The following is a 22,084-nucleotide window of genomic DNA, read 5'->3' as shown; positions in this document are numbered from 1 at the left end:
GTTACACTTTTTGTAGGAAAGAAATGTTGGCCTTTAATGTTTTCCAGACACTGGGTCACATCTCCTGAATTCTGCCTAAACCAGAGCCGCATAAAAATGAATATGCTTGCATCTCTGAAGTTGTATGTGCACAGGATGTGTCTGTAGCTCTTCAAATGGGAAATAGGTGCTTCGGTGCACTAATGTACATATTTGCAGTGGGCAGTTCTGAAAATCAACGGTTTATAAGGTAAGCAGTTTTGAATAAGTTTAAGTGTGCAAACAGTGGAAAAAGCTGTTTTTGTTTAAATGCAGGGAGGAAAAGTGCCAATTTGTTTCCTACTTCAGTTTTAACCCATAGACCTGCTTGGGAAATGTTTTATGCCTGCAAAAGAATTTAGAAGAAACAGATTTGTAAACACAGTTGCAGAGTTTAGTAACATAGATACAATTGTTTGTATTTGCCATATTTATGGCTGGCTGATGTTGTTTTTGTAAAGCCCTATGGAAAATATACCACATTTGTAGAAGAATTCTGAGGATTAGCCCTGGCAAACAGTTTTACTCAGCTCATTACGATGAAGATACTGTTTCCTGGTAGGTCAGGAAAGTATTTGCTTTAACCTCACTAATGTTCATCTGTTTCTCAGTTGCATCTGTTACATTTTCTGTGACATGACTCATCCATCTATAACTAGACCAAATTCCAGGTAAGGATTAAACATTATCCTCTGCTCACAATAGTTAAGTAAGGGTGCTTTCCTAGGATTTTAGAGCACTTTACAACTATTCATTAATTCTGATCAAAGAAAGCTGAAGAAAATAAAATGTAGACCAACTTATTCGCATAGAGTCAGATTATTTTAGATATTAAAGCCTATGCATAATTCCATGCACGTAAGGCACTCCAGCATTTGGTTAGTGTTGTGTCTGCTTACAGGAAAACCATCACACAGTGTACTTTAGTGTTTGTAGGATTAATTTTTTTTCCCCACAGTATTACAGTAAAAATATAATAAGATGGAAGCAATCTAAGAAGTAATAACAGAAATATATGGGCAACAGCTTTTGAGATGTGGCATTGAAATACACACTTTACCTGTTTACTTACAAGTTGCATGAGCTGTGCGGTAGCTCTGGAGTCAGGTGTTGCAAGCAGGCTGGTCCCTGCTGGGACGGAGTCCTTTTTCGCTCTGATTCTGGATGTGTTCCTGTAGCAGCAGTCTACCTATACAACTGTAGATAATATAGTTTCTCATTTTCACATGCATAATCCAGTCTCATGATTCTTTAAACCCTTTAGTCCTTGAGAAAAATTACACAGGTATTCACCATATTCAGGTAATCTACAGCAAAGCACAGTTAGGGGCAGAAAGGCTATTGAAGAAATAGGAACTATCTGTAGGAATTGGAGGCAGAAGGTATAAAGGGGAGGGGAGCCTTTTGGGGTAAATGTCGCTGTTTATTACCCACTCAATATGTTCCCTTAACATTTACAAAAACATTTAAGAAGTTCTCTGCAGCCTTCCCCTTACAGCGTGAAAAATATTTTGTTGTTGTTTGAATAATTTCTGTTGTGTCTGATTCCAGTGCTTATGCTTGTTACCTCTAGCTTCATAGGCAATTATTTATTTGTCCTAAAATAAAGACCATACAAACACACTGAACGGCAGTCTACACTTCAAAAAAGGGTTGGTTGGTTTGTTTTCTGTAAGCATTCAATTCTTTGCCTCCATTTCCCTCACGGATAAACCTTCACTGGAATTTTACTGCAGACTTGCACATTTCTCTTAAATGTTTAGTTTTTACACATGATGCTACTGTGTAGGTTTCCCTTCTGGTCTAACATCCATGCCTTTGAATTCTGCTAGATGAGAAGTCAGTCATTTCCTTTCCAGTGATTTAGAAGAGAGGAAAATGTATGTCTTTGTATACATATTTTACAAGTGAAAATAAACAGGTCCCCTAGGTAAAAACACACAATTCAAGTCTGTGATGTAAACTGTGTTAATGTATTTGAGGGCAAATTCCCTGAATTACAATGAAATAAAAGCTTTTTTTGGTAACTGCTACCTCTATACTCTCAACCTAGTTTTGTTCAAAACCAGAAAAAAAGACTTTCTCGAATATGATTGCATTCCTTATGATCAACAAGCAGATGACATTCTTTCAGGGATATTCCAGAAATACAAAGTCTGTAATAGAGGTTCTCCCTAATCTTATTATTGCAAACCTCCCGTCTCTTAATAGCCCTTGCATTTTGCTATTACACAGAGTATTTTCTGCATTTAGGACTGACCTGCACCAAGATCAAAATCTTACTGTTAGAAATGTAAATTTTGCAGAGCTGAGGTTATAAAAGCTTCAGAAAGCAGAAGCGTTGTTGAATTTCATCTATCAGGAATCTGGCTATATTTCAGAAAGCTGTATTTCAAAAAAAGTGGAATTCAAAGAGTAAAAGTATTATCAATACCTTTGTCCATTTGTTTGAAAAAGCTTCCACATGTTAAGCACAGAATTTGAGTGCTTCTTAATCTGATTTGATAATTTGAATAATATAGACTTGTCTATAAATAGATGATTTGTCAGATGTAACCTGAATAGGTGAAGAGAAAGGAGAGGAAACATTGCTTAGTGTTGACCGCTATTTCAGGATTGTACTTCTGATTCAACCATGGACTCACTATAGCCTTGGAAAGTTACGGAACTTTTGTTCTAGAAAATACTAAGTAAAGAAAGGAGCCATTCTGTTCTAATAGCAAACATCCATTTTATTGTAACACTGCCTGGAGTTCATTTACAGGAAAAATCCAGTGCCTTTGTTCTTTCTCTCTATGCAGCTCATAAGTCTTGCAGCTAAGTATTTCCAGTTTCTAGTTCTGGATATTCCAGTACTGCTTCTCTTACTCGCAGAATATAAAAATATTAAAGTAATCCAGATATCTAGAGTTACTCATACTGGTTTCTGAAAAGAAATCAGCTCAATTACATGGGCACAATAAAGGGAATGTTTCTCAAATCAAGGAAGACCCAATATAGCCAGCTGTTTGCTCCCCACATAGCAGAATGAATCAGGCTAACACAGAAATCTTACAGTGTCTGAGAAAACCAATATATTGATGATCACTTTTATTAGAAACCCAAGCTGTCACTCACATAGGTGTTATGTGCCACACTTCTCTCCAGCTACAGCTGTTCCCATTTCCTCTACAGTTTTAATTGAGGGATTGGTACTTCATGGCTGATGAACTGGTTTAATCTGGGCAGAATCTGCATTAGTTTTGCCCTGAGATTTAATTCCTTAATTGACGTATTTTCATTTCATGCCATTATCGGGAAGTTAAAGTTTTTAATCAGAAACTTTTAGCTAGCACTTCTAGAATTAGCTGCACAGGTAAAGATGTGCCCATTGTTGCAAGGTTCATTTTTTTGTATGTTATTCTGGTTAGTAGGCCAGGTTATTAACAGTCGCACATCAGAGGCTTCTCTTTCATAGCTACAAAATACTTATTGATGATAAATTTATTTTTAGCGAAACTCTTACCCAGCCTGTGCTTATCCCTCGTGCTGTCAGGAATTTGTGCTTCAAGTCAAACCAGCTCAAGTTCTCCGATACCAATGTTTCATTTCACAAGATGCTACTTTGATCTGGGAGGCGTACCACTACAGCAGCGGTGTTACTTTCTTTCACATTCTATAGAAACATCAGAATATGGTATTGGAAGCTTTCTTATAGGTATTTGAGTTTGAAGATATCAAGTGTGTCCCTGAAGAATGTTTGGTCTGGGTTGGCTTTAGGTGTGTCACATTACCCCAAAGTGTTCAGATTTCTGGAACTGTTCCTTTGCAGTTCTTTTATGGGATTTAACTGTTTTTATCAATCTGTGTTTGAGTGTTCTCTGATGTCTAGTGATCCAATTAAAATTGGTATAGCCATTGTTGTGAATTTCACTGGGGCTTGGCTTCTTCAGTAATTGTGCTCAACATATTGCAAACTGTGAGTTTTCTGGTATCTACAGAATGTGCCGGGGATTTGTAGACTGCCACTGATCAATATTGGGGTTTGTTGACATGTGTATGCAAAATGTTAGGTAAGGGGAGGCTGCGTAGCTAAAAATGGGCAAAAACGAAGTGGATAAATGGATTGAAAGGAAAATGCTATGTATTGTGTGTGTGTATGTGCACATATGAAATCTGGTTCAAAAGAGACTTGTTAGAACTGAACAAGTCTGGGCGAGAATTAATGGCCCACACCTGGGAATAAGAGGTGAATTCTCAAGTATCCAGGTTTAGTAACTGCCACACCTGTCCTATATTCCCAAAAGCATAAACGAGGTCTGCAAGGATTTAGATAGCTTAGCTCCTGAATGCACAGCGCCATGGCTCTTTTCCAAGGCATCATCAGTCACCACATGAAAATCCCCACCCATAATTACTAGGGCATTATTTGTCACAGAGTATACTCTAGTGAAGAACTTACCTTATTCATATGATATCAAGAAGAGTAAATAGTTTTAGGGATGAATTTTATCCAGACTTCAAAATGGTTCTTCAGAACAGAAGCCTAAAATAAATACCCTTCCAGAAAAGCAATTAAATTGGAGAGGCATGTCACAGAATGTTAGGGATTGGAAGGGACCTTGAAAGATCATATATCTTTCTTCTTCAGTCACATGGCGTTGGGAGAATAAGGACACAAACTTTGTTCTTATCAATGGCTTTATTATTCCCTGCAACCTATATGACCTCTGAAATACCATAACAAGCTAAATAAACAGCCACTTGAAAAGAAAAAAGAAATGGAGAGTTTGTCAGCTGGCAGGGGATAGTCCACCTGACTGTTTACTCTGCCTCACTTCTGTTCGTGGAAGTGAATATAAAATGGGTTATTTATTCCCGGATCATACAAAATATGTGGGAGGATAATTTGAGAAAGTGTACAGGTGATTACAGCATGTCTGCTATTGACCTCCTGCTACTAACATCTAGGAGAATTTTGTACTACATGATCAGTGACAGTGGTACTTTCATCGGGCAAGTAAAGTCCATCTCTTGTTCCCAACAGAAAAGAAGTACTTACCTCAACGGTGCCATCCTCCTTCCAGAAGGGTGATTCTCTGTATTTGGTGAGTTAACTCGTTTTTCTTTTTCTGCCTTCTGAAATAGAAGCAAATTCCAAAGAAACAGAGGGGCACAGCCCTCTGCTCTTTGGCTCTGCATGCCTTCTAACATACTGCAGACTCCCAGAAGAGTGAAGCAATTAAACTTACACTTGCAGGCACCTGAATATCTCTGTCATAGTGAATTTGCCAGACACAATCTAGTGTTAGGTTTCTATTGAATATAAACACTGCAGCCAACTGTGTAGAAAAAGCCACTTTGGTAGCATGTCTCAGGGACAACATCGTCACTGGAGAAGAGCTCATCTGATTTTCTGTCTTAGCAGTAACTAGATGAGATTTCCCTCTGATAGTCAGGAGAAGCTTTATGCTCCCCCCATCGCTAGCATGTCCTTTGAGGTCACGTTTCTGCACCTCACTGGCCTTAAAAAACAAATCGGCACATCTCTGTACAGAGGAAACTCTCCTCATTCTGAGTTGTTTAGCTATCATGTGGGGTTTTCCTGCATCAGGAATTATTTATTTAGTCAGAAGTTCTTACACAATTAAGACACCAACTGAAATTATCAGGAATTTAGCCCAAGAATTCAGAATCAGCAACATGAAAACGAAGTTGATTTTGGTGACTTAGAGGGGAACAGCCTGTCTGCGAAAATATGGGACAAAAAAAGAGTAACATGCAAAGGAAAAGTTGATGGGAACACAGAACACTTCAAAACATATTGAACCTGCTCTCAGAGACTCCCAGTGCTGCATGTGCCCTGGCCATTGATATAATGCCAGCAGCCACTTGACAGAGACTGAGACTTACTCTACAAAGCGCAGTGGCTTCCCTGAAGATTGTTTCTCTGTGTACCCAATATTTGCTGAACATACGCATTCCAAAGAGGACTTTACCAAGGTGTACACAATTGTGGAAACCTTCAAAGCGCAAATAAATGTGGTAAAAGTCACAATCGTTTGTCAAGGTTTTTGAGGCCCTCCTCCAGGGAGTACGGGTGTTGCTTTGAAGTCGCCCACAGTCCTGATGGAAAAGTGGTTTAGCAGTTGGAGAAAAGGACTTTGTTACCAGGAAATTAAATTCTTCGAAATACGTTGTTTATGTGTACCTTCACCTCATGTCCTCTTTTCCCTCCTGTGTTTCCTCTTGGACATTAAGGGACTCAGCAGGTTGGATAAAACCGAGGAATGTAGCACACAGGCTGGTCTTTTCCTTCCTATGAATAAAATGAAGACAAGAGGGGTGCACACAGCTGTATTTGTACTCGCAGCAGAAATACACACCAAGGTAGCCAGTGCCAGAGAACTGCAGCCATGAGACACTACCTTACTGCTAGCCAGCTAATGTGAGATGTTGTGCTACGCTGGTGCCATAAATAACTGGAGAGCCTTGGGCACAAATGCCAGTGCCTTAAGCACAAAAACATATAACAAAATATTTCATGTGAACGCTGTCTTAATGTAGGGACATTTATTCAGCACTAGTGTATGGCATTAAGAGAGAACACTACAGCATATTCTGAAACAGTCTCTCTGGCTTTGGCTTTCATCCTGTGAAGGCACACTACCTTGTGGCCGTAAGCTTAGTGAGAATTCACGGAGAGCCCTCAGATACTTCATGCTACAGTAGCATCGGTAGCTGAGCTATGGGAAAACTGAAGAGCATGCATGCTTTTAGTTTCTTTCTGAGTGTTTTAAAATAGATTTCTGGAGCAATTTTCAGTAGGCTTAAAAATTTCATGTATCACATGTTCCGATGCTCTACCATCAGACAGATTATTTTTAGCCCTGAACCAAAACATGTAGATCCAAGGACTTCAAGGTATTTCAGTGCTGCAAGGGAGATTTGACTGAATAGCTCTGAGCCCACTGAAACAAACAGGCAAGGGGCACTGGAGCAAAGTCTGGCTTCCTGAGGGTTGAGTTTGTAGTTGTGTCAGGAGATCTGAGCTCTATCTGAAGCATTTCCCACATTTTGAATGTTTAGCTTTTTTTCCATAATAGGTACACAGGTATTTAGGGTTTGATTGTCTTCCATAAGACACAGGCACCCATTTTTGCATATCCAATGGTATCAGCAGCTCAGCTCGCACAGCTCTCTACAAGGAGCAGCTATAGTTAGGAGACCCACAGTGTCTTGCACTTCCATAAAAAAGAAGGAAATGGGAGCCTCAAACTTTTATCAATGACTTGCTGAGCTGGGTAAGTGATGTTTATTTTAGTTTATTAATGAAGGAGCAAAGTAAGTCCTGTGTGGCTTAGACCCTACCATGGATGCAAATGATCTCTTGATGATGTACATGTAAATGATCCATAAGCCCTGCACTTAGTTATATTAATACTTCCATCTACGAGGCCTTTCTAAAAGGCCTCAGAACGTTCATGCTAGTGTGGAATAACCCCTTTTTAACGGAAAATACTGACTGACTTTTCCAGCCTAAATAATTGGCTGTGTTGGCTGTGGTAGCTGTCAGCAACTGTTTCTCTGATAGGGAGCAACACGGTTTTGTGCTGAGTTACACTTTTCTGTCCCTCTCTTTTGGCAGCTGTGTGTCAGACTGCAGACAACCAGCATGGATTTATCCCCAGCATGCTATGGGTTCTGTGGCATGGAGGTTTTAAAATCATTCTCTTTCTTTTAAAACCATACTTTTTAGTAAATAAAATCCAGTACTGTAGAACCCAACGCTTAAACATGTTGCATGAATTCTTTTTAGAACTGTGCAACTCATGTCATTAAAGATCTGGATATTTTTGCCTGCTTTTAAAGAATGTAGGAGTTATTTTCTGAAACAAAATTTTACTTTGCCGTGTTAAATTTCACATCGTGTTATATTTATTTCCTAAATGTGCGCAGTTCTTACTGCTCATATTCCCCATTAATAGAATGTTGGGATTTGCTAAGGAATGGAGGATTTATGCTCATATTAATGTATTCAGATGATTTGCATAAACACACCATCTGGTTTAATTGTTTAGGCCTGAAAGAATCATTCAGAGTTAATAATTTAGGCTCCAAAAACATATTCACATTTCCTATCTTTATTTACAGCAGTAGAAGGGAAAAAATTAGGCCCTTTTGTGGTGTGGGAACCCAATTCATAGTTGGCTCTTTTTTTTTTTTTAAACTTAGAAACACAAGTAGTTTGCAAGGACTTTTTGTTTGGAATTAGAAACCTCTCAGCCCTAGGCTTTTGTTGAATGATACTTAGCTCCACTATTAACTATATGGCCATGTAAGTCACAAAACGTTGTTGGTACCTCCCAGCTGAAGCACAGTGCCTTTTCAGCATTGCTTTATGAGGATTTAGGTACCAAAATGTGTTGCAAACAGCCTAACACTGTCATTGCCTTTTTCCTTTCTGAAATACTATTGCAAACAAAATATCATCTTTATGCTTCCATAAAATGAATGGAAAATATTATTACTTCCTTCAAAAGAAGTCTTCTGATTTTATTCATATGAATTCTGATAGTATTTATTTAAAGCACTCTGCAGCTCAGCTGTCAGCTGCCTTTAAAATCCAAGCAGGAGTGTTTTGTTCCAAGCATCATAACTTGAGGTAGCGAGTCCCATTTCCTCTAAAACTTTGAACTGTCCTTGTAACCTCCCAACTTATTTTTCAGATTCTTATGGGACTACGATCCTTTCAGGAAAAACTTACTGAGCGTTAGACTCACCTGGTTTGTGATTAACTCTTATTGCACCTAAGATAAAGTTATGTTTTATGTAAAGCATAAGATCCCAGTTTGAACAGAAATTTAAATGCAAAGGTCTTGTGGAACTCATGCAGTGGTAATGTCTCGTTATTTTTATGAACAGAACGGGCATGCTGAATGTTACTGTGTGCAACCTCTCTTTCTGTAAAGGCTTGGAAGGCAGAATAGGTGTTACCTCAGCAGGCAGGAGTGCTGGGTTCTTTCGCTGGATGTTTGCAAATGACCTTTGGAATTCCTGCAGGGAATGAAGGGCCATTCCTCAAGTCACCCGCCCGTGGTGCTGCCCCATCAGCCTGCTGCCTGGTCAGTCTTGAGGTGAAATCACTCTGGGGCAGGGTCAACGTGCTGCAGATGGGAACTTCAGCACTGTATGCCAGCTCCTCTTAAGTCTCATGTTTGTGCAGTGGTTATTCTTAGGAGAGTAAGAAAATTTCTGATGTCTGAAGTATTGCTATAATTAGCTTGAAACTGATAATAAAACTGCAATCACTTTCAAGGTGAGACTGCCTCTGACTTGCTTCCTTCCTCTGTGTGTCTGTTGTTCCCCGATGCTGGTGATTGCTTTGATCATGGTTTGGTTTCATTGGTGATGTCACTGACTGACTCCAAGAACTTTGTGGACCTTCCCTGTGACTCCCTTCCTTCTCGCTGCCTTTGACATTTTTCACTTAGTAGGCCAACCTCTGCTTAGATTACTCATGCCAGTAATCCCTGGGCTGGCAATGGGATAATTAGAGAAAGCTGAGTTTAGCTCAACAGGAAGGTAAAATTTTCAGATACAAAACAGCATCCACACTGAGCAGTAAAAGTACTTTCTATAAGTATAGAGTCAACAGTTATAAAACCTGACATTTTAAAATATGAGAGTCAAATGTGGCCCCAAACCTTTCTGCCACTGAAGTCAAATGCTTTATGACATCAATAAAAGAAGGGTTGCAGCAAAGGTGTATTGCCTTCATATTTCCAGGTCTTAATCCTTAATTCCATAGATTCTTTGAGCACTGAATACTTGCAGCTGGGAATCAAAAACTATGAGCTACTGGAGGCTATTCCATTATCTGTCCTGTGAATCACACAAGAACTTCAATGTAAGAGAAGTACAAAAAGCCCACCAGACCCTTGAGTTCTGTGAGACACCTTGTGCAGGTCTCATCCGGCTGAAGTCTGCCATGGATGCAGCAATGTATTCACTTGTGGAATGACAGCATGAGGCTTTCACATCCATACTATACTACAGAATGTAACTTCTTACCATATTCTTACTCTTTAGTTTAATTTTGATCCTTGTAACAAATTTGTAAGGTAGACAGAAGATTGGAAATTCAATTCAGGTGTGAAAGAAGGGTAGAAGACTAGAGAATGCATGATCTGTGGATAGGCCAAATATTGAGCAACTGAATAACTGATTGTACATGATTACAGGTGCCAAGTTGGAAACAGATTGGTTTATGAGCCCCATTTGAATGGAGGTGAGCAGTAATCAGGCAAATGGAAATGAAAAGATGCTCCCAGTAAGCCAGCTGGGTAATTGCAAAGGACTGAGCTCTCAGGAGAGGAGCCAGAAGTCAGCAGCACACAAGGACAGCAAAGGTTGAGGACGTGGTCATAGAGACCCTGAAGACAAGAGGAATGATACAAAACGGGAAGAGGAAGATAGCATGGATTTGAGGTGGTTAACCTTGAAGTTCTGAACAGTGTTTCTCCAAAGGAAAAAAGCTGTAATTATAAGTGATTAAATCATCTATCATGGGACCAAACCACACATCAAAAATGGCAATCAGTTACCAGCTGCCATTCTCAGCTGAAGGGAAGGTCCTAGTTGACTTGTCATACCATGCTGCATACTGATCTTCCCACCTCCAAGACTCTGGCACATAAAGCCTTTTCCTTTGAAAACTTGTGTGTTGTGTGCAGCTTTTATGTGCAGTATCATGTTTCCCCTCCCTGGGGCAGTAAACACGTGAGAGGGGAGAACTTTGTGTTTCATGACACAACAACAAGTAAGATGGTAGATTGCCAGCTCTTTATTCACGTAGGAAACTACTGCTGCTCTATCCCTGCCTACAATCCTGATGCCCTCAGGGCACAGCACTGTGCCCAGCTGAGGATAATGTCCCCTTGTCACTCCTAGGACAGCTGTACTGTCCTTTCTGCTCCATGGTGCCCATCCCTGCCCTACCCAAATCTATCTCTTCCCCAACACCCCTTCTGCAGGTGGGAGAGAGGAGAGGCTGGGCCATGCTGGCATTCACCCCAAGAAGTTTTCTGTGCAGACGAGACATTCTAGAGCTTTGTCAGCAGCAATGAGATATTCTAGTTTAACGAGGTAGTAAAATAAATGTGTAATAGCACTCTGATTCTTAATGGGGCTGCCACATGCCATGTTCCATAGGTATTTCCGAACCGTCGGATCAGAAAGCAGAGCGCTGTACTGCCCAGGCAGCCTATCAAGCCAGCCTGGATCCTGTAGCCAGGTGACCTATTTTGCAGCCCATGGGAGTCAAAGGCCTGAGAAAAACCACAGGAGTCCAGGTGAAATGAAGAGACTTCAGTGTTCCAGGGCAATTAAAAACTCTTAACGGGCACAAAATTCACTTCTGGAAAGCAGATACTCACATTCCTCCACAATTATGTTTTTCTGTTCAGTTTCTTTCCCTACTAGTGAAAACCAGCACAGCTGACTTTGTATAGAGTTTTGGTGCTGTTTGTCATTGCAGAGCACTTCTCCCGTCCTCCCAGAGCTCCTAGCCAGCGAGATCTGCTTTGAGATGGAAGAATAGCACCCTCAAGAGTTCACAGCCACGCTGCTTCGAGGATCCATGCTCTGCAACACACATCCTTCCTCTTTCAGTTAACTCAACTCCCCAGCACATGTAACTGAAGCAACGAGAACAAAAGGTTTCTCTTGACATTAGATTTGAAATATTTGGTAAAAGTCACTGTTGATATGAATGCAGAAGAAAAGCATTTGTGCTCGTATGAGGAATGATCAGCTAAACATTAAATTCACCTTCAAAGAAGGACAGTAAAAAGACAAAGGCTCGTCTTATTTGTCCAAGTCTGGGAACCTCATTTAATACCATATTAAAACAATTTGAACATGAATTTATGTTTTTGTGTAAAAAGAGATTATTTATAAGTTCTTAACTTAGATAAAAGGGTTCTGTGTAAAAAAAAATACTGAGCAAACCAGTCCTTAAATTGTGGGGACTTGTTCGTTAATTACAGTAATTAGGAATGGAATCTGATCCTAAACTTTCTGATTTACTTTGAATTTCTTTTAATATGTGGTTAGGCCTTAATTTCGGAATGATTATAAAATGCGAGAGTGTTTTAAGACTTCAGAGGCGTAGGTATTGTTATTAAATGACAAAGTTATACGCTTGTGCTGTTTGATGCAGCACTGACCTTTTATTTTCAACGTGTATGGCCTATTCCTGTTTTTGCCAACTTCAGAGTTAGATAAATAAATCTCTTTGAAAGCTCCGAGTGTAAACTGCTCACCAGCTACTGTTTCAGATTATATTTCTCCCAGCATGGAAAAAGTCCAGCACTGGCTTTGTCCCTTTTCTGGGAATGGATTCCCTTGAGTAGAACAAGCAGAATTTGGACAGTGAGATGCAGTCAGGGACATTTCACTCGGAAACATCTGAAGCATCCAAAACTTGCTTTTGTCACAGACTTGAGGCATTCCCTCTGCATCAGGACTTTGTTGGGAGTTCTTACCAGTGTTTTGGTTGTCTAGACAGTGCTACACCTCCCCGTGGACCATGGAAACACCCCTTTGAGGCACCACTGCTGCATTGAAGCCAACATATATAATTTTAGAAAACGTTGTATAGAAAATAATTGAGGATTGATTTTTTTCTGCTGATAGTGAAAGGTAAAAACTGTCTTCTGTAGTCTGCAAATTAATGTCTCCCTGCTGTAATTACAGAATCCATTCTCCCAAGAGGATACTAGAGTGCGAAAGCCAACTCTCTGCTGTCCTTGCTTTTGCTCATGAAACAGAGGTTCACATGTGCACTGTGTGATACAAAACCATGGGTTCCTGGTACACTGTACTGTTCCCTAAGACTTTCAATTATTTTTAATTGCAAGGAATCTGTCAAATCCTTTCTGAGCAAGGAATTTACTGTCACAAGTTTTTAGTTTACTAGAACATCCAGGACTAAAAATTATAGCGATATTTTTTCTCCAGCCATCACTGTTTGGATCATTCTCTCTGCAGATTTTCTTGTAGCAATTTTCAGGCCAGCACCTGCTCCAATGGCCTCGACTCATCCTCTCTCTATGCCACTTTCAAAGGGGCCTTCTGGACCAGCAGAGCTAAATACTGGTTGGGGCTTCCTAAAATGCACCTTGGGAGGTGTGGAGGGGGGGACAGATACATCTGCTCTGCAGACTGCGAGGGATCGCAGGAGGAGGAAATCATGTGCATCCTCACCGCCCCGAGCTGAAGGGAGCTCCTAGGAAGGCTGTGGCTTCGCACAGGAGCTGCTGCAGGAACATACCCGGCTGCCCCGGGAGAGGAGTCGCAGCGGCTGAGACAGGCGGCTCCTCTCTCCGGTCCCGCCGTGCGGGAACATCGATTGCTTTCTCCGAAGCCGACGGAAAACGGAGGCTGGGAAGGGAAGCGGGGTCTGCGGGGAGGCTGCGCCGCGGGGCCGGGCACCCGCCGGGGTTACCTGGCTGCTGCCGGGTTATCTCGGGTAAACGTCCGGACTCGGCCCGCGTCCGACACTGGTCAACATTGTTGTGTGTTCATTTGGGGAAATCTATAATTAAATTTACCTGTTTGATTCGTGCGGGAATGAAGGGGGAGACCCGCGCGCTTATCCCACCCTTCCTGCGTACGGCGAAAGCCGCCGGCGCCGGGAGTGCCCCGCACCGCGCTGCCGCCGCGGGGCTCGGGCAGATGGCCGGGCTCGGGCCGTCCCGTCCCAGGAGGGAGCTCCGCCGGGCTTGACAGACCGACAATAAGCGCAGAAGAGAGCAGGGCGGTCCCCGGCCGATCACCACCGAGCAGAGCGGGACCGGGGATCCGCCGCTGCCCCCCAAGGTCTCCGCCCCTGCCCGCCGGGCGCCGTCCGCGGACGGGTCCTAGCGCCGCTCGGGGCCGGGCTCCGCGGGTGAAGCAGCGCCGTGGGTCCCGCAGGCAAACACGGCAGGGCGAATATTCCCGACTGGCCAAATATTTGCAAGTACGCGCGGGTGATGGTGAACTTTGAGACTTTCTCTGTAGCGCGGCCGGCGAGTCGCTGAGTCGGAGCGCTCGGCGCAGGGTGGGAGCAGGCGGTGGAAATGTACCAGCCGCCTTTGGCCGCCCTGCCACGCTGAGCGGCCCCGGGCAGGGAGGGCGCGAAGTCCCCGCGCTGTTTCCTCGGGCCTCTTACCAGCGCGGAGCCTCCTCGGCGGCCGAAGCCCAGCGCCCTGTGCCCGCTGAGTTCGGGGCGCCGGCGGGGAGCCGGGGCGTGCGGGCCACTCTCCCCACGGCGGCTCCCGCGGGAGGGCGGGCGGCTCTGCCCTGCCAGGGCGCTAAGACCCGGCTGCGCGGTGGTCAAAGGTTCCCAGCAGGACACTAGAGGGCGATCCCAGGCCCTTCTGCGGGGGTGTGTATATATACGGCACGCAGGACCGAGGCAGCCCACTAGCAACAGGGCAGGCAGGCAGCGAGCGGAGCTCGGGCGGACTGGGGCGGGGGACAGGCTCCGGGCGCGCCGAGCCGTGCCGCACCGTGCCGCGGTGCCGTTCGCTGCCGCGGGCCGGGGTTCCGCGGGGTGCCGCGGGCTTGGTAGAGTCGCCGCCGCTGCCCCGTCCGAAACCTGGATTGCAGGAGCCCTTCACCATGCCCGGCACACTGTAGGTGCTTCATGGAGCAAGCCAACTTCTACGAGGTCGATTCCCGGCCCCCGATGAGCAGCGGCCAGCACCACCAGCTCCAGACTCCCCTGCCCGGCAGCGCCTACAGCTACAGAGAGGCTCCCTCGGCGGCGGCACCTGCTACTGGCGGCGCGGAGCTCGGCGACATCTGCGAGAACGAGAACTCCATCGACATCAGCGCCTACATCGACCCCGCCGCCTTCAACGACGAGTTCCTGGCCGACCTCTTCCAGCACAGCAAGCAGCAAGAGAAAGCCAAGGCCATCCTGGCCGGGGATTTCGACTTCCACAGCATGCATGGGGCCGGCGCCGCCGCTTCGGCGCCGGGGCACCAGCAGCAGCACCACCAGCAGCCGCTCTTCGGCTGCGCGGCCGGCTACATGGACGGCAAGCTCGACCCCCTGTACGAGCGCATCGCCGCGCCCGGCTTGCGGCCGCTGGTGATTAAGCAGGAGCCCCGCGAGGAGGAGGAGGTCAAGTCGGCGGCCCTGTCGGCCCTCTACCCCCACCATGCTCTGCAGCAGCACCCGTCCCACCTGCAGTACCAGATCGCCCACTGCGCCCAGACCACCATGCACCTCCAGCCCGGGCACCCCACGCCGCCCCCCACGCCCGTGCCCAGCCCGCACCACCCGCACCATCCGCACCCTCCCGGCGGCCTGCCCGCCGCCGGCGCCCTCAAAATGATGTCCGCGGACCACCGGAGCAAATCGAAAAAGACAGTGGACAAGAACAGCAACGAGTACCGTGTGCGCCGGGAGCGCAACAACATCGCGGTGCGCAAGAGCCGCGACAAGGCCAAGCAGCGCAACGTGGAGACGCAGCAGAAGGTGCTGGAGCTCACCACCGACAACGAGCGGCTGCGCAAGCGGGTGGAGCAGCTCACCCGGGAGCTGGAGACTCTGCGGGGCATCTTCAGGCAGCTGCCCGAGAGCTCGCTGGTGAAGGCCATGGGCAGCTGCGCTTAGCGCCGCGCCGGGACTGGCGGGGCCGCCGCGCCCGCGGCTGCGCTTGCCCTCGCTCACTTCCAGATACTATACGTACCGGAGCGCAGCGATCTCAGATTGTTTCGGGGGAGGGAGGGAGTTGGACTTTTGTTTTGCTTTTGTTTTGTTTTGTTTGTTTTTAACAACAACCAATACGAGAAGCCAGGCAGCTGTAGTATTAAAAGGTTTGTGCCTTAAGGATGACACACAAATAAGCTGAAAACATGGTGGGTTTTATAAGGAGAAAGGTGGGGGGAAGGAAGAAATTTGAAAGCCCACGTGTCTACACAGGGTAAATAACAATAATAATAATAATAATAGTAATAAAGCACAGATCGCAATCCAGATGTGCCTTAAAAGCTGGCTGCAGGAGCTCTGGGGCTTTCTGTTCTCTTCAGCCTGGTTGGGTGTGAGGAAAAAGGGTGAGAGATGTGCAGGCTTGAGGGACGGAGCATTCAGGAGTGCTGGCCGGGCCCCCTCAGCAGACCTGCGGTGCAGCAGGCACAGGCAGCTGTGGGGAGGCCAGCGAGAAGAGGGCTGAGGCTGAGAGGCGCGCAGTGCCGGGCACCCATTTGGAGCACTGAGGTGCGGGGCAGCTGCCGGACTGCTGCCAGGAGCCCTGTCTTGTTAGGGTGCAGGGCAGGGGCCGCCGCTGCTGCAGGACTGATGGACAGCCTGGGACTGACGGAGAAGCAGCTTGTGAGGGAGCGTGGTGAGCTCCCTCCACCAAAAGGAAGAGCAGCAGTGTCTTGTACTGTATGTCACGACGTGACGAAGCACAAATGAATAAATACCTATCGATGCGGGTATTTACTATGAACTTTCAGTGTATTTTGCTTTATTCCAGGACATTTAGCTCCTTTCAAAGTCTCTGTCTGTCCAAGCTGTGCCTCATGTAATGTGAAAGCCTTTCCGTGTATACTAGCTACACTTTATTTTTATTGCATTACTTTAAGTAACTAACTCTTTGCCATCACATGACTTTCTTATCTGGTGACAGAGACTATGCCCTTGTGCTGCAATGTTATTTTATTATTTGTATGGGTGGGTGAGTGTGAGTCTGTGTTGCCTTCTTCACATTGTTCTGGGTTGGCCGCTGCCTCCTGACCCCAAGGCAGGGGGGCCTGTGAGGGAGTGTGGGCCTCGGGGCTGCAGGACATCTGCTGGGGGATGAGGAGGCTCTTCTCCAGCGCTTCAGCACCTTTGGACTCTGGAGCTTCTCCCAGTGTGAATGAAAAATAAGCAAACAAACAGCCCCCCGTCCAGAGAGCGCTGGTAGCCATGCAAAGCGTTTCTTCCTCATGTCATAGCCGCACAAGAATTTGTCCAGTTGAAATAGTCATGATGGGAGAGGAGAACAAGGTGGAGAAATGAAGCTTTTGAAAGTGTGACAGCAGGAACGCAGTGCTGGGGGTGTGTGTATGTATGTGCCACGTGTGTATGTGGTGTGTATGGGTATGTATACATGTATGTATATGCACACACATTGGTGGTGTGGTGTTGTGTTGTTTTTTTTTTTTTTTTTTAATTTGGGGGGGGAACTGCATATAAAGGTTGTCAAAAGTCCTGGTTATGTTCATAAATAAACAGCATATATTCTACCATAACCATCTGCCTCTCTGTGTGTTCCCAGTTCTTTTTCTGTAGCAGCAGAGCGAAACCTCTTCCTCAGACCGCACATCCTGCTCGGCGCTGGCACCTGCTTCCCCAGCCAGGATCGGTGACCAAAGCGCCTCCGTGGAGCGCAACTCCCTCGCATTCGCCCCAGGGAAATAAATACATGGTTGCCTTTAAGAGAAGGGCAATTTCCTAAGTACTGGTGTCAGGTGTGTGCCTGTGAGTCAGCCTTGGCTTCCCCCTCCCACCTGCGCCGCGGCTGGGCCGCGGGTCGTGCAGCCCGCGACGGGCCCGCTGCCTCCCCTGAGCGGGCTTAAGGCAGCCGGGAGCGGCGAGGAAGGCGTCAGGGCGACGAGGACACGCAGCTCACCCGCCGGCTGCCCCAGCCACGGGCCCGGTCCGGCCGGGCCGCCCGCCTCGGGCACGCCGTGGAGCCTCTGCGGGGCGCAGCGGACGAGCTGTCACCCGGGCACGGGGCTTGCGAAAGGAGGCGGCGGGCAGGGCCGGCCCCGCTCGCCCGGCAGCGGCGTCGCTGCCCGTCCCGTCCGAGCGAGACGTGGCCGGGGCCCGTCGCCTCTCCCGGGGAGTTTCGCCCCGGCCGGGTCGAGCCCAGAAGACGCCGTCCCGGGGCTCTCCGGTGCCGGCGGTACGTGGGGCACCGGCGGCGGCTCCGGGCGCTGGGTCCCGCCGGGGGCTCCTGCCCCGCCCGGGGCCGGCGGGGCGCGGAGGGGAGTCGGCGCGAGGCCCGGCGGCGATAGGGCCCCGCGCGGTGGGGCGGGGGGCGGCGGGGCCCTGGGGGCGCAGCACCCGGGTGGCGTGCGGGGAGCTCAGCCGAGCCCCGACAGCCGCCCCAGCCTGCCGGCCGTCGGGCTGGGCTGCGCCTCTAGCATGCGACAGAAAGGTGCTGCCCTGGGTCCCGTCCCCTTGGGCAGCACCTGAGTGTGCTGTGTCTTGGTGAGGGTGATGCCTGCAGGAGAGCCGAGCTCCCCATCACTTGTTGCCCCCATGCTGTGTCCAGCGTGACACGTCCACGGCAGAAATTCAGTACCCCAAAGACAGAGATTTGGACCCACAGGTACCTGCTGTGGTGACGCCCAGGCCACGCAGCAGCACGTGTCCTCAACGCGGCTCCCAGAGCGCCTTGGCCTGGTGCAGGCACAGCCGGGCGAGTCCTGCTCGGCCCCTGCGCCGCACAGGCGATGGGGCAGCTCCGAGGGTGCTGAGAGGCTTCGCCTCCTCTCGGGGGTTCATGGCGGTTTGTGAAGCAAAGCAAAGGTGAGGCTGCTACTCCAAAGTCCACCATGACTGTTGGTCTGCAAGCACTCGCTGCTTGGGATGAGTGAAAGGTGAGTGCGGATCAGGACTGAGGATTTTATTTTTCAGTTAGATGTAAATCAGGGGATTCAGAGCTGGTAATTTTCCAAGGGAAGAGTTAAATTCTAGTGGTGTCGGGCAAAAATAATGACTTTTCCTTGTGCTTCCTTCCTCCCCCGGCCCTGCAGAGCTGTACTCCCGTCGAGTATGATGTGCCTTACTGAGTAATGCTGTCCAACGTGTAAAGTGGGGAAATGCTGTTATCATTTGAGCAAAGATTATTGCAGGGTATATGTGGGAGGGACTGTAATCTAGTGGTTAGAGCATGGGAATACAGTCCTGGTCGTTTGAGTTATGTTCTGAACTGTGACTCACTGTGTGTGTGTGTGGTTTCAGCAAATCATTTATGGCCTCAGACAAAGCAGATTTTTCCATTAATTTAAATGAATTGTAGATTAGACAGGTCTTCAGTGGCAGAAGAATCAACCATTCTATGATTCAAAATTAAGATCACATATCTACCACATAGGTGTTTCAATAGTTATATAAACAGAGCATGCCCTGAAATATTATGAAGGGTAAATTATTGATAGCAAAAAAGTGTCTAGAGACACTTGCCTTAAACACAGTGCCAAAGCGAGTAGCATTCCCTAATCCTAACCCTAACTGTAGGCTGAGCCTTCGACAAGGCCCCCAGCCGTGGCCTAGATGAAAAAGTTCTCACAGCATGGCGCTCTTTGCTGCCTCTTGGCGCTCTTTGCTGCCTGCGCTTTGCTTTGGCTGCCCCCTCTCAGCCCTCCTCGGCTGCAGCTCTGCATTTTATCTTCCTCTCAACCTGAACCCTTTCCTGGCACACAGCTGACCCTTTGACGAGTCCCTAAGTCATTGCCCAGATGAAGAAGCTCTTGCAGCAGCATGTTCAGGGATATTTTGCCTGAACACCAGGGTCAAAGCGAGCAGTACTGCAGTGCTCGGGTCTCACAGGTGACTCCATGCCTTGCCCGTTTCAGCAGCACTTAGGCATGCGTTATAAATGTTGGGTGCTGGAAACGATTCTTACGCACTGTCTACTCCAAATATCACAGGACAGCTGGAGCTGGAAGGGACCTCTGGGGATCATCTAGTCCAGGATGCTTGTGTGGAAACAGCGGGCAGTCCACACTGCTGCAGAAGAGGATGGCGGGGAGGCTGCGCTGCTGCAGCGTGCTGTGCATGCAGCAGGTGAGTGTGGCAGGACGGTGGGCAGGGGCTGGCCTTGCATTTGGCGTTCCCACTCCTCTCCCCGCATACATGCATCCTGCACCAAGACTATTTATCCTGGCTTGGACAAGGGCTTGAGCAGCTCCAGCGCTGGGCGGGGGGCTGTGGCTGTGTATATACACCACAGCATTTGTCTTCACGACCACGGGGTGGCTTTTTGAAAGTTTCCCACCAAGCTTGTTCCTTTTACACACACCACTGCTGTGACGCTGCCAGCCCTGGCTCGTCCTGCCACACAAGCGTGGCTGTGCAGTCCTTCCGTCTCCACCCCTCACCCTCGCCAGTCTCAGACACAGGGTTGGGGACACGGAGGGGGTGAGATGTGGGGGTGGGCAGTGACTGAGAGGCCGAGCAAGTGATCACATGCTGGGGAGGAAGGGAGTAGTTGTCTGCTAGCACTGTGTACAGAGTTGAGACATTGCTCACTCATAGCAAAGTCCTGCAGCAGGTTGGTGGAGGAATGTCAAAATTTCTCAGTGTGATGGTGGTGTTTGGTTTTGTTTCTTTTCCTTCCATTGTGGCGGGTGAATCGCCCCTGGGCAACTTGCCTCATCCACCTGCTTCAGGGGGCTGGAGGGTAGGAACAGCTTTTGGAGTGCTCTACCAAAATTTCTACACTGAAGCAGAGCAGTGGAAGATGCTTTGCTCTTAGGAGAAAGCAGGTGCTTCTCAGTGGTTTGTGCTTACTGGTTGAATTGAGTTTGACCCAATTTAGCAGTGAAAAGAATGGCAAATGTCTGAGTAAAGGCTGAAGGAACAGACCTGCTGCCCTCTCTTGGTATATTAGATTAAGTAAAAAATAATGTTTTATACATAGACATCTCTGTTTCTGCACATCTCTTTCTTCCCCTGTAATGAAATCTGTGTTTATACAAGTGAAATCACATACAAAGAAACACCTCGCTTGGAAATATGTGTTTCAGTGTGATTTCCTGTATCATATCTGAGGTAAATGCATTTTAAAGCCAAGACAACACTTAGTAACAGTAAGCTTATCACAAGAAACTGCAGAAGAATCAGAGCGTCTGTTCTGATCATTCCTTCCAGCCCATATTATATTATTAATATATTTTTAATGGTACTACTTAGTATCTCAGATTGTGGATCTAAAGGGAGAAATCCAGCCATTATCCCAAAGAGTTTACAGCTTTGGTGGAAAATCAGCACCTGCTCATAGTTTATTGAGCACTTATATATCCAGAGTAACCCAGTACTGTAGCCTGAAACAAAAATCAACTATTTGGAGTACAGATTTTTTTAGTGTCATTTCCATTCTCAGGTTTCTCCTCAAGCCATCCTGGCAGTGAGTTTGCACTACCTTGCCTGTCACGTACTTTGCTAGAGACTTCCATGGCAACTTCTCTACAGGAACAATGGGCTGATGTCCCTAGGCCTGTGTTGGTATACCTCGTTAATTGGAAGGGAATCCTCACTAAAGGGAATCTGATTCATTTACTCTAAATATTTAAGTGCAATTTTCTTAGTTTAACACCATCCTATTTTACTGCAGTATTGCATCTTGCTTCTGAAATTAATAGTTAACCACGGAGAAATACAGGTCTGGCAGAATGGAAATCAAGCATTATATTATCCCATGAGTCACGTACGTGCAGAGAACCAAACAAGTGTCAGCCAATGGCTTTGAGCCCAAAATATGTCAAAGAGGAGATGCGTATCTTCATTTATATTAAGTAGATAGATAGGCTTGTTGCTGTTCCCATTAAACAGGTTGGAGTTCTGCCATTGACTTCAGGATTGGGCCCATGCGGTGGAAGCGGGCTATGGTTACCTGCACTGGCTGGATTTTCTATGCAGCTGAGCAACTTTCATTTTAACAACAGCTCGTAGTCAACAGAGATTCAAGACCTCCCCTAGTTTTAGGCATTACTCCTTCCTTTATTGGCTCGATGACCTGCCATCCTGTGAAATGTGAGGGTGCTCGGTAGCAGGAGGCAGCAATGGATGCTTTTCTGAGCGCAGCTTCACTGAGAGTCAGTAGCAAGTGACTGTAGAAAGGGATCAGGCCAGCACCTTTTCTGAGCAGGGTTTTGTGATTTCTAATTATTTACACTCAAAATAAAGAACCACATTTAGGATTAACCCTGCTATAGGCATTCAAACCACTTTCTCTGGCAAAATCCCATTGGAGTCAGGGTAAGTCTTGGCTGAATAAATGCCTCAAAATGTTTCAGAACTTTATTGAAT

At 46.7% G+C, this 22,084-nt stretch overlaps 1 protein-coding gene and 1 long non-coding RNA gene across 2 annotated transcripts; both read left to right on the top strand.

Annotated features, from left to right (window-relative positions):
• The first annotated feature begins 50 nt into the window (after positions 1 to 50).
• On the top strand, positions 51 to 9,233 carry LOC309444829. The gene is made up of 3 exons (XR_014185162.1): positions 51 to 229; positions 5,045 to 5,105; positions 9,061 to 9,233. It is a non-coding gene; the product is annotated as an uncharacterized lncRNA (long non-coding RNA).
• A 4,710-nt stretch (positions 9,234 to 13,943) lies between these two features.
• CEBPA (CCAAT enhancer binding protein alpha) lies at positions 13,944 to 17,295 on the top strand. The gene has a single exon (XM_082062809.1). It carries the CDS (start codon positions 14,693 to 14,695, stop codon positions 15,668 to 15,670), a length of 978 nt encoding a protein of 325 aa, XP_081918935.1. The 5' UTR covers positions 13,944 to 14,692; the 3' UTR covers positions 15,671 to 17,295.
• Positions 17,296 to 22,084: the final 4,789 nt, after the last annotated feature.

The sequence above is a fragment of the Streptopelia decaocto genome (genome assembly GCF_964273445.1).
Source record: "Streptopelia decaocto genome assembly, chromosome: 11".
Lineage (NCBI taxonomy): Eukaryota > Metazoa > Chordata > Aves > Columbiformes > Columbidae > Streptopelia > Streptopelia decaocto.
The sequence above is the reverse complement of the archived record's forward strand: the minus strand, read 5'-3'. Positions and strand labels throughout refer to the sequence as shown.

Bases quoted from the DNA above. Each gene is read 5' to 3' on its own strand.
- CEBPA (XM_082062809.1), top strand. From the start codon at position 14,693: ATGGAGCAAGCCAACTTCTACGAGGTCGATTCCCGGCCCCCGATGAGC.